The sequence below is a fragment of the Daucus carota genome, chromosome 6 (genome assembly GCF_001625215.2).
Source record: "Daucus carota subsp. sativus chromosome 6, DH1 v3.0, whole genome shotgun sequence".
Taxonomy (NCBI): Eukaryota; Viridiplantae; Streptophyta; class Magnoliopsida; order Apiales; family Apiaceae; genus Daucus; species Daucus carota.
In genome coordinates, this window is record NC_030386.2 from 26,239,142 (window position 1) to 26,251,961 (window position 12,820).

The 12,820-nt window shown below is 36.1% G+C and overlaps 1 protein-coding gene across 2 annotated transcripts; it reads right to left on the minus strand.

Annotated features, from left to right (window-relative positions):
- Window positions 1-319: 319 nt before the first annotated feature.
- LOC108225596 (PH, RCC1 and FYVE domains-containing protein 1) lies at window positions 320-12,658 on the minus strand. Of its 2 annotated transcripts, none has more exons than XM_017400505.2 (10): window positions 12,403-12,658; window positions 11,787-11,851; window positions 11,534-11,703; window positions 9,685-9,771; window positions 8,554-8,643; window positions 7,093-7,173; window positions 5,802-5,990; window positions 3,611-5,713; window positions 2,741-2,883; window positions 320-594 (listed from the first exon to the last, which is right to left on the minus strand). In XM_017400505.2, exons 3-10 carry the CDS (start codon window positions 11,579-11,581, stop codon window positions 585-587), a joined length of 2,751 nt encoding a protein of 916 aa, XP_017255994.1. In that variant the 5' UTR covers window positions 11,582-11,703; window positions 11,787-11,851; window positions 12,403-12,658; the 3' UTR covers window positions 320-584. The 2 variants fall into 2 exon arrangements, with proteins under 2 accessions (XP_017255994.1, XP_017255991.1); XM_017400502.2 differs by having other exon boundaries at window positions 11,787-11,902.
- Between the last annotated feature and the right edge of the window lie 162 nt (window positions 12,659-12,820).

A 12,820-nucleotide genomic window follows, 5' to 3' on the forward strand; every position in this document is an offset into this window, starting at 1 on the left:
AACTATACATATCTTATCTATACAGGTTGATGTCATACAGGCTTATTATTAGAAAAAATATACATCGAGTCTACGGTCAATGACACCGAGCTACACGCACACCCTTGCATAAAATGCCTTCAAAATTCTAGTAAGCCGACACACGATGCCTATACAAATAACATGCACACACTTCATGCAAATTAATTGACAAGGATTAGAGTGAACTATCAAACTATTGATTGTGCAAGCTTCATTAGTTTCCTAGGTTATCATGTCAATTACTGGTCAAAAACCATTATACTCCTATACACAAATTATAAAGGTACACAAGGAGCAGTAGAGCTGTAATAGAAACTAGAAAGTATGTGTTGAAGTAAACGTGTTGCTGTCATAGATCAATGCATCCCCTATGGGATAGCATCAGATATATACTGTACAACTCTGTGACCTTTCCTAAAAACTAAAATATCAACACTTGTGACTACAGGCTCAGGCCACATCGAGGCATCTAGCTGGTCAATTTGATCGAGATAACTGTAAAATCAGATCCTGATGCTTCACCATATGCACCTGATAAATTGCCAAGGAATACACCTGAGACCTCATTGCTGTCTGCAACCGCCAGAAAATCACAATCTGTCAATGCCATATTACACAGAAGATCCTAATTTTTTATATTTTTTTTTGAAGTTATAGAAAGCTCCTTTCTTCTGCTCCAAAGCATCAGAGAAGTATACTCCATACAAATTCAAACTCAAATGTTACTGTTCATTAAAAGATCACAACAGAAGTAATAGTTTACTAGTGAATGAATCCACCCTCTTTTCAATTTCATCAGGCGCAAATGCAATTTAGTCACCAGTGTTGAGGAAACCAGATAACTGACAAGGGTGACTTAAAACTATAATAGTTGAAAGAATTTGTGTTTATATTTCAATTAGATGAAAGCTATGACTAAAAATAAGTCAAGCATGAAGTATGTCAGGGTGTGGCATGACGTTATGTGATTTGTTTACACACGTATAAGAAAATATTCATTCAAAACCAATAGTAAGCAATTTATTAAGATATTAACTATAAATTTTACATAAAACTGTACAACATTTCAACGAAAGGTGCACCTGATGAAAATTAGGTAGACAGAAAGTGTTTGGAAGTTATATGTTGTGTGACTTGAAGCCAACATCTCCCATTTATACAAACCCTAGAAAGAGGCATTTTGAAAACTAAATGTATTTCTATCTACATTTAAACACACACACACACACACACATATAGTATATAGGGTCCTAATCCAATACAAACTACTAAAATACAAACTAAATACAAACCAATATGATTAAGCAGAATGGTAAGGATTTTGGGATCGGGGATGGACCCCGAGATGGGCCTAGATGGGGTCTAATTGGGGCCTAGTAGGGTCGGGGCAGGGCCTACTGGGACCATTGTGGGGCCAAGTTTTGGCTCTTAAGGCTGTCTGGAGCCTGTCCAGGGCTTGTGCGGAGCCTTGGCAAGGCCCTAGCGGGCCCGGGGTGGATTGAGTGGGGGCGAGGGTGGGCCCTAGGTTGGTGATGACATATAGGGGTGGATTTAGTAGTTTGTATTTGAGCAATTGCCTATATATATATATATATATATATATATATATATATATATATATATATATATTGTTAGATCTCGATAATGTATATTAAATCCAGGAAAATACTGTGTATCAGAACTGGAAACTTGTTTGAGCATACTTCTAGAAGAAACGGTTTAGACAACAAATAATTACAATTTTCGGCACACTTGTACCTACATATATTCTGGAAATACAGCGATGAGGGTGGGTTCCTATTTTCTTCATCTACCTAAGGTTAAATACATATCCACATGACTGACACAACAAATCTCCATTTTCATGAAAATGATTGCTCAAACTAATATAGGCAGAGATTAGTTTCAATGTATACAGTATTGGGTCTTATTCCAAGAGATTTCATACAGAACCTATTCTGGCAAAGCATAATTGCTGATACTAGAAAGTTTAGCAAGCGAGAGCTAGTTATATAGTTAGGTAGAGACCATATCCAACATCTACGCTCAGGCGAGGAGCTACATAATTGACAAGAGACTTTTTTATATTCCATCAATCATCACTGCTGATACTAGTAAGGTTAGCAAGCGAGAGCTAGCTGGATAGTTGAGAAGAAACCATTCTTAACCTCTTTGCTTAGGCAGAGAGCTACTTGATCGACAGGCCTTTTCATTTTACAATATGACAAGGGACTTGCATCTTTACTGCTCCCTTCGTTTCTCTTTAAATATCACTTGACTTCCTTTTGTGTACCATAAGTTTTGTACTAGATTTACTTGCACAATATATTTTTTCTGGTATTTTACAAAATTCAAAATTATATTATCTAAGGAAAAATCCAATAAAAGTTATTATGTGTAAACCAAATAGAATACAAAGTTTGAAAGTTCACAAAAAAAAAGTCAAAGGGAAATATAAATAGAAAAGTAAGTTGTTTAATCTTGGGGCTCTCAAATGTAGCCACAAACAATTTTACTCTTCTACTTATGCAACAGAATGCACCTGGTTCATTTCACTGCTAACACACCAAACAAATAAAATTTTAATGTTCCGTCGAATGTGGTCTTAGAACCATCAGCAGTAAATAACAGCTTCATTTAATATCCAGACCAAGTTGAACTACTTCGTGACACAATAAAGCTCGTGTGTTCATAAGATGACAAGACATACAGTTCTTACCTTCTGGTTAGCATCTGATTCGTTCCATTCACCTCATTTCTCGCCTTCTCATCCCAGATAACATCAGTTGCCTCTTTTAGCAGCTTTGACTTTTTGCTGAGTTCAGCTTCCAGGAGTTGAGACTTGCGAGTGAGAACCTCCACCTACGTAAAGAATCCTATTTATGTATGAGTATCAGAGTCTTTATCCCAGAAATCATAAGATGTCATAAACAATGCAGTTGGCTTATAAGAGGTCTTGACATGGAATATAAAATGACTAAATTTTTCTTTACTGTCCATTCTTTTTGTCAGCACTATGAGTCTGTATATTACATGTGTAAAATTTCATTTAAATCTGTAGAATTCACTATGGAGTGAGCATCAAAGAAAAGCCAATTTAAGGTAAGATGCTAACTACACAAAATGTGCTTAAGAAATCATGGTCACTTTCAAGCTTCAGAAATGGTGTTAGATGTTCATTGCAGTCACAGTGTTGCAGCCTGACGATTTCATTGCCATCTCAGTTAAAAGAATGCCGACCTTGAATATAAAAATTGCTCAATAATTGTTGATAAATGTGATAAACATAACTGTTCTTCAGTATAGCATTAATGTGGCCTGTCAAAATAAACTAGCTATGTGTATTTTGGCCTGTTTCTGTATGCACAAACATGCAGTAAGGTCCTCAAAGTTAACTTTCTGTTCGTATAGAATAGACCTAGGAGGAACCTACAGCTTCAGTAAATTAAATTGACCACAGCAATTTAAAATGGAGAGTAAGTATCAGCCATGAGTTCTTCACAATTTTATTTATTTATGCATACATCATCTTGTGGAATTACACCATGCAGAAAACATTTAAGCTATAACAATGATTCGCAGAACTTACCTGTTCCCTTAGTATGTATATTTCTTTGCTGAGGTTGTAATTTGTTTTCTTTGAGTCATCTGGAATGATATTAGGATATGCAAGAGCGGCTGAATTTAATGCGAGTGACGAGGGATGAGAAGGGCTTGAGGTAATGGAAACTGGTGAAGAAGTAAGAGAATTTACTACTGAGCTAGGAAGAGAAGGAGATACAATTTGTGAACATTCATTTAAAGAAGCTGAGGAATTAGAAGTAGAAGAGCTTTCCTTTCGAAAACTTCTGTTTTGAATTGGAGATACAAGTCCACTATTCAAGTTCTGTTTCATACTCTTTTTGCATTGTGAATTGCTTAACCGTCTGAACGAATTAAAAGAGGAAAGCTTAGAAAGTACACTGTTTGTTTTAATCAACGAGGTTTCTTGCTCCTTGGTTTCACCAGAGCTGGCTTTTGTATTCCCACATGTGACTTTGGGGGGTAGTACAGGGGATGTGCTTACGACAACCTTGTTTAGTTTGGAAAAACAAATTTCACACACACGGTAAAGCTTGTTCATATCTGGTGCCAGAGAAGCTTTTAAAGATTTCTTACTGCTACAAGCTTTGCAAAACACTAGTCCGCAGTTGTAGCAGTTGTGACGTTTCCTTCTGAAATTAAAGGGTGCATGGCAACTAGAGCACATGTGATAATCAGCAACACTTACCTGCTTATGATAACAGATAACAGCTGTAATATTGGATCCACATATTATGCTCTTAATGTGTTTCTCTTTAAGAGCTTTGACAAGTGTAGGAATATTTCTGTCATCAAGGTCCCCGTGGCCTAATTGTCCATTTGTTCCCTTTCCCCAAGTGTAAACCTCAGAGTTTGAGCTCAACACTGCAACATGATGAGAGCCACATGCTATTTCTCCAATAAAATTGCTTCTGAGTTCACCTTCAATGCAGATGGGAAGCTTTCCAGGACTCCCAGGACTCCCTAGCTGTCCATGTTTAGCGCTACCCATTGTATATACTTTTCCCAAGGTTGTAAGGGCAACAGTGATGCTGTGACCACATGCTACTTGACAGAAGTTTATCTCATTCAACACCACCACACAAGATGGAACAAGTTTAGATTCATCATCCCCATGACCAAGCTGCCCTTCGTTCCCATTCCCCCAAGTAAAGAGATGTCCACTTGATGAGCCATAGCAATTTGAATGATCAGAACTTATCTCTACAACAGCAGCAGTGTGCCAGACACCACAACTTACTGTCACTACCCGTAACCCTTTTAGAGCTTCTACTTCTCTGGGAATATTTGTGCTAAATCTATCTCCATGGCCCAGGGCACCAAAAGTCCCATCTCCAAATGTAAGCAGAAGACCTGTTTCTGTAACAATAGCTGAATGCCATGGTCCACATGAGATCACAGATACATGCATACCCTCCATCTGCCTCACCCTTTTAGGGATCCACTGACTGAATTCATTCCCATGCCCAAGTAGCCCAAATTTGTGGATACCATCACCCCATGTATAAAGATCCCCAGATACCGTAATAGCGATGGTATGATTTTCTCCACATGAAACCGATTTAATTTCCAATTCGTTAAAAGCACTGATGAACTTTGGATTGGGAACATCAGCATCCACTCCGTGGCCTAGCCTTCCGCCTGACCCCTCTCCCCAACTATATATCATACCATGTTTAGTAACTAGTACAGCATGCTTGCTACCACAGGAAACCTCTTTGGTATTTAGTGCCAAAACTGATCCTAGAACCTTCGGAGAAAGTGCATCTTTAAGGGGAGTTGAAGAACTACTTCTACGGAAACCACCACCTATTAGCCCGTCACTGATTCCTTCTCCCCAGATGAAAACATCACCAAATGTATCAAGGTCTTCTTGAGGAGATCCCGGGCCTGATGAACTCATGGCACTGGATATACTAAGTCGAGAAGTATCTGCCTGGTTGCGGGCATCTTGCGATGATTGCATGCTAAAAGACTTTTCATCAAACTCTCTATGAGGGGAAAATTGAGCAGCAGAATCATATAACAATAATTCTGATAATGCTCTTCCCAGTCTTTTCCGAGGGGGATTCACAGAAAATCCTTGAAGTGCTTGTGTGTTCTCCTGATCCTGCGATCAGCATGTAAAAAAAAACTTTATGCTGCAGTATTATATGAACCAGAGTATTCCAAAATAGCCAGAACGATATCGAAGAAACCTCATAAACTATATCACTGCTGCTTGTTGAAATAAATGACTGAGAATGTCCTTTTGGAAGATTACTTGAACCACTAGACGAGAGGCTGTCGCTGCTTCCTCTGCGTCTTAATACTTGACCATTACCCCGTGATAGTAGTGCGTTGAGGGCCACAAACCAGATTTCAGCTTCATCCTTGTCTTTGCATATCTGTACATGGTGTCTTATCATAAGTTGCAGCTGACTTACTGAACTATACTCCACCATAAAGATGCAATGCATGACTTGCAACAAACTAACAAGATATACAGATCCCTTGGGTAAAGTGAAAACAAAATATCAGCTTTTAGGTATATATTGTTCTTAGTTTATGGTTGACAAAATCAGCATTCTGATAGTGATCACTGGTTAGAAATTAAACCTCCATATAGTTATTGCAAAACATATGTCAACTGTGTAAATCTTGGAACACATAAAGGAAGGCTATCTTTTGTTACTTATAATTTTGAAGGCCCCAAGTGGTTGTGGTCAGTAGAGCATGTATTGGCTGCTCTGAGCCTTCTTCTCATTGCAGAAGCTCCTGAATTCTGTGAATCTAGAATACGACTAAACTATGTGTATCTAAGGATGAAGCTTCATATTGTTCATATCTGGAGTGGTAAATGATTGTTGACAGGAACTTCTTCCATCTGATAACATAATTTTTTACACACGCTTGCATAAATTGATATTCTAATATGTTTGACTCGCTTACATCTCATTGTTCTGCTCAGGTACATTAACCTCAACTTTTAAACATAGACCCCCCCCCCCCCCCATGCTTTGAGTTTCCAGAATGTACAGAGTATAAACTTTTAGTTTCAGCTCACTGAACTCGTTCAGAAATGACTGAACGAACCAGAGCATAACGGTTCCACATGCTTGGCAAAGGGACATACATACATATATACCAGAATGACACACATAATACTTATAATAGAGGGGCACTTGAACAAAAACAATAAAAAAACTTTATAGGCAGGTCAAACTTATCTCAAGTCAAGGGCCTTTATGTATACAAATTTTGTAATAAGCTATTCATCCCTTGTATTTCATTTTCCATGTATGTCATCCTAATCACTTGATTGCTAAATAATCTATCAAATCCTCTCAATGTAGTTTGTCTGTTTCTATCAGATATATAATTAACTGAACTTGGAAAGAAGTCCAATATTTTTAAGTATTATCATGATTGCCAATTATGTATAATAAATTGGTTGGCAAGAAGTTTATCATGTCACAAAGAAGAGATAACGTGTCTTAAGCCACCTACCAGATCCAATGACCCTTTGTCATATATGAGCGAAAATGATTCATATTCTTTTTCTGGCCGAGGATAACGATGAAATATCGCCTATAAAACCACAAGATTAAGTTAGCACCAAAAATATGAACCGAAAATGAGGTTCAGATTCTGTAATACACTGAAAAAATCCAAGGTTGTCAACATACACTTCATGCATACATTCTTATAATAAAACTGGGTTCAACTTTAAGCAGCCACTTTGTAAGAGAAAGACCAGTCTCGGGCCATTATCCAGCTTTTTGCATCTCAGCATCTTAAGGGAGCAGCATTTCACTGGATAATGGCTTTTTAGGTTCTTCTCTATCCTTTTTCTTTTCAAATCAGAAAAACCAATGACACATCGCTACTTTATTTTTTGGTGAGTTATTTGAGAGAATTTAAAGCTACTACTCTGAATGTGGGATTCTTTCCTTCAGATCACAGTTGTTGGACAACATTAAGAAGATAGTGCATATATTTCTATAACCTTACATGTGACAATGTTCAGTACTTTGCAATCGAATTTCTCTCTATCTTGTCTGATAGAAGTTCTAAGACTGCTTTGGTCTGTATTAAGGATACATGCCATGCAATTCTTTAATTTACTATAAACTCTTAGGCATAGTTTCTTAGGGTCTTTGCTAAAAAATGTGAGAGATATTCAGTCTTCTACTCAATGTTTTTTTAGTCCCTTCGCCTCTTAAGGTAGCACCCCCAAATATATGAATTGACAGCAAAGTGTAAATTCTGTAACACAGTGAACAAACCTCAGATTGTTAATGTACACTTCATGCATACATTGTTCAAAATAAAGTGGGTTCAACTTCAAGCAGACACTTTTTAGAAATAAACCAATCTTAGTCCATTATCCAGCCTTTTGCCTTCCAGCACCTTAAGTGAGCAGCACTGGATAATGGCTCTTTAGGGTCTTCTCGGTCCTTTTCCTTTAACATTAAAAATACCAATTACACATTATGCAAGTACTCAGAATTTGAGGATAATGTTTAAAATCTGCCCTCTCAGAAGGAGAATAACTATGTAGAAAAGATTTGGCATTGAGAGGACCAAACTGCCCTTTTCATTTAGTGAACAGAACCAAATCAGAGCAAAATAGAAAAGCTTTGCCGGTCTGAGATTTAGAAATTTAGTAAATTGGAATCTAATTTCACACACTACCATACCATCATGAAATCATATAATTGGATGCTCCATAGAATTATATAGCCCAACGGGGCAACTAAACATAAACTCTGTATGCATATATTTCATATTTGAGATATATTGGGGTATCTTAGACTTCATGCCCCTTAGTAATGTTTAGAGCAAACTTAAAACACCATACGGGCATCTATTATGCAATGTATATGGACTTAAGTAATATAAGCAGGAATTCATATTTTGAAGTGGACAGCAGTATAAGAACATAAGTTCTAAAAAGCAAAAACTTACAGTTCGCTGTCCAGGAATAATTCTGGAAACATGTTTTAACTGAACCTCTTTCTCCTGTTTCCCAGTATACCATATTAGTGATGTCTCGTCCTGAAACATTAATGCACAAACTTTTGACTAAAGATTTCAAGTGTACAATTAAGGATATTTTGAAAAGGATTGAAGTGGGAACGACATCAGGAAACTAAGAAATGAGTATATTAAATACATTATGAAGAGAAGCACCTGGAAATTAAAGATACAAATTTTATGTAAGAATATATCTGAAGACTGAGATGATGCCAAATGAATATAGCACCATGGAAAATGAAAAAAATGTCTTATATGTTTTTATTAATCTTCTACTCTAATTTCTGGATTGTTTTCAGTAATAGTTTTGTTTATCTTTTAAAATATCTTTAGCTAATGTTTATGATACGAAGATGATGAAACTAGGTGATATATGATGATTAATTTTCCTCTAGCTACTGTTTATGATGCGAAGATTATGAAACTAGGTGATATATGATATCAATAGTGCATTACTAATTAGATTATTGTGCCTTTACAAATAAATCTTGGAACACCTTTCTATTCGTTCTTATTTAAATCTTTTTGGTGATAATGTTTTGATAGTTAATGTTAGCAAATTACCCTCATAATTCACGTTGGTCTGGAAACGTCAATAAATCATGATTGGCTACAGGTTTCCATATATTATAGGTTACAGGGCAATTACAGAGTTCCAGATTATTCTTATTACAGGTTCCAAACTTTATTAACTATAGAATAAATGATCAACTCCTAAATTTTATTCATCTAACCCGCCTAGTTTGATCCAGAAGATGCAAAGTAATTTTCTGTTCTTTGTGTCTCCAACGTGTATATGCTCTCTACTTGAATGTCCTAATTTTTTGGCACTGTATTTCACATTACTCTTGGAAGATAAATATTGAGAGAATACATAACACACTAACCACATAGTTGTTCCATATTTTTTATTTACACTCTGAAGTTGACGTACAAAAAATTTGTAATTTGGCATATAGTTGCAATTAAATACACATACACTAAGTATAAAATCATGGCCAATGTTCTAAACTGAAACATGAGGAATTGATATGTTCCATCATATATATGATATGAACTCACACTAGAAAGACGAAAAGGGCAGAATTTTGGGTTCCCTCGGTGGCCATACTTGAGTAGATAAGATCCTCTTTTTAAAGCTGTAATGGCCTGGGAAAGAGGTACTGCAAAAGATAAGTAGCAGTAAAAAATCCTCAAGAATTATGCTTAAAAAAAACATGATATCAAAAATGCACGTCTTAAATCACAGGGAGAAAAAACAGCTAAGCAAAATTTCATATTAAGTTTCTTATACTAATAATTCAAAGAGAAACTTTCAAGCAGGCTAGAAGCCCATCTTTCTCTTTCATTGTACACTACAATTGTCTTAATTGATAAAAAGAAAGTAATGAAATAAGCATAGGCACTACTGAATGCAAGTTATTTTGTTATATATATATATATATATATATATATATATATATATATATATTAAATTGATTGTAGTTGACAAGTATGAAGTATCACTATTTTTCTTCTTTTATCAGCTCTGAGTTCCCACCAGCATGCTTTATATGGTGCCTCGTCAAGCCACAACGCTCGAGGACCTTCAAAACCATATGGTGATGCAGAACCCATTGTGGCTTACTTGTAGTGCATGTGGCATTTTATGGTATATACCAGTCTAAATTTGCATATTATAATACATTGTCATTATTAGCTAGCAACAAAGTACATAAAATAAAACGGGAACGTATATCCTCATGAAGTCATTAGAAACTAACAAGTTAAAGTCATTACGTCATAAGCAATTCAAATGTCGTAAAAGAACACAGGTAAGAATGTCATAACAAAATGAGTAACTGAAAGTCGGCATGATGAGGAACAGAACTATCTTAGATTCTGAATGAGAGAATGTAAAACATGCCTACTAGCCAAGACAACACAGTTACATACGTCAAACTCTAATACATATGTTTTGGGGTAAAAAACCTGCAAAACCATCATTGATTGGTTTCTGCACTCCCAGCATTTCCATTTGTTTTAAATGTTAAACATAAGAACATCAAGATGGGTGCAACAGCTAATTTTTCGAATATTTCTTTGATAACGAGCAATTAAAGATGACTCCAACACCTTGGAACCTTGCACCCACCCCCCTCCTTCCTCGATCAGCTCAAAGTAAAATCTTAATCTAAGAAGAGCTTTAGGTGATATAAAGCTTATGACATATGAAATATATGCATTGACAAACTTCTTTCACTGTCTTATATACTAAAAGGAAAGATAATGGAACAGTCCACCAATTTCGCAATCGTGTACAATGCAAACTTTAGCTTCACATGGTCTCAGTCTAATCAATATCTATAGTTGGTAATCCATCAGGCTCATACTGACCAACATAGTATTACATTTGAGTGCGGCTTTCACACTTGGGATATAGTAAGAATTCAAACAAACTGCACCGGATGGAAATCACACAGCTTCTGCACACTGCACATAATAGCTTGTCCGGATAGTTGACTAGAGAAGGTCATACTTGGCATGATTGTCAAGTGTAAACTTGTTATTTGCTAAGTCAAGTAAAATGCATTTCTACTTGTCTCGATTAAGCTATCAAATTCACTACGCAGCCAGCAAACGGCAGCAAAAACTAAAGTCCAAGCTATTTTCAAATACCTACAGCATTAATATTGATAACTAGTTGCCTACAACCACGTGATTTTGCAGCTAACTACAAAACAGTGAGTCACACATTTATGGTTCAAGCTATTTCTTTCAATCAGAACCCCTGATACATATTAAAGGAGTCAGTATTCCGGATTATGGCCGTGAGTAATTTTTTTTGTTTTTACTTATACAATTTTGTAGAGTTGCAACTGATAAAGGTGCAATGATTTTGACACATTATTGACTAAGAAATATCATATACCTGTTCAGCATCCCTTTCACCAAGACTACTACTCTGGAAGATAGTCATTCACACTGCAATATCAAGCATGGTCTTTTTCTGTAGCAGACAACCAATTTGAATACAAAAAATATGTTCTCAGGATGACAAAAACCTACTCCACGTGCTCCCACAAGACAAACTGAAAGCATCTTTAGCAAAAACCTCCATCATAAGCATAAAAAGAGAAAAACATTAAGACGAAACCAATGGAGAAACCATCATTTCAACTCACTTCAGTTGTATACACTTTTCATACATCTCTATTTTCCCAGTCCATTTTGCAAGCACAATGAATAGCTGGTGAAATTTAAAGCCCACTCAAATCTCAAAGGTAAAAGATATCCACAACTATACATAGATAAAGCACAAGCATCAATATAAGAAGATCTTCATAGTTTTCAAATGGTTACACCTACTAACAAGTAATAAGAAGAATCAAACGTTATAAACATACAGATCACTAGTAACATCAATAAGCTCAATAAACTGGTCATGCTACCACCACACATACAAATTTCATTGAACTCTTAATACTCACACTTGAAGAATCAAACGCGTGATACCTTTATTAAAACATATATCATCAGATGCCTATGAGTAATAAACAGCAAATTACCATATCATGGACTAACTTCAACGAATTTACAGAATGCTACTAAATAAGAATTCAATAAGTTCGCAAATTAAAAACATCAGAAGCTAGGGTTTCAACATAAGATAATACCAGAACCTTTCACAATCACAAATTTATCAGCGCCTTGATAATCTATGGTATCGATTATCGACATTCATGAAGCTTATCTACTACATAAGAACAATTTAATATGCACGGATTTCGAGATACGCACCTGCTTGATGATGAATCGCGTAACAAATTACAGGCGAATCAACTCAGATTTCGAACTTTCTGGATGATTTGTGCTTGAAATTTGACCGAGCTTTGAGAGATTGTGAGGGTTTCAAAGCGTGATTTTTCTCTCCTGCTCGCTTCTCTCTCTAAATGTATGTAGATGTGTATATTTTTGTGCATATGTTATGCATGTAAGTATCGCAATTAGTTAGGTATCGTTTTCATTATAATCCCTACAATAGAAATCGTGCCTAACTTTATTTATTTGATCAGGGCTCTCCAATAATCCAGTTATCTTGGTTCCCGCCACTTTTGTTTCTGCTACAGTGCTACCCCTGTGCGCTTTCCCTACCATATTTTCCTCGTAAGAAAAGAAAGGAAATATAATGCTTAAATAATTGTTGTATTTCTTGCCT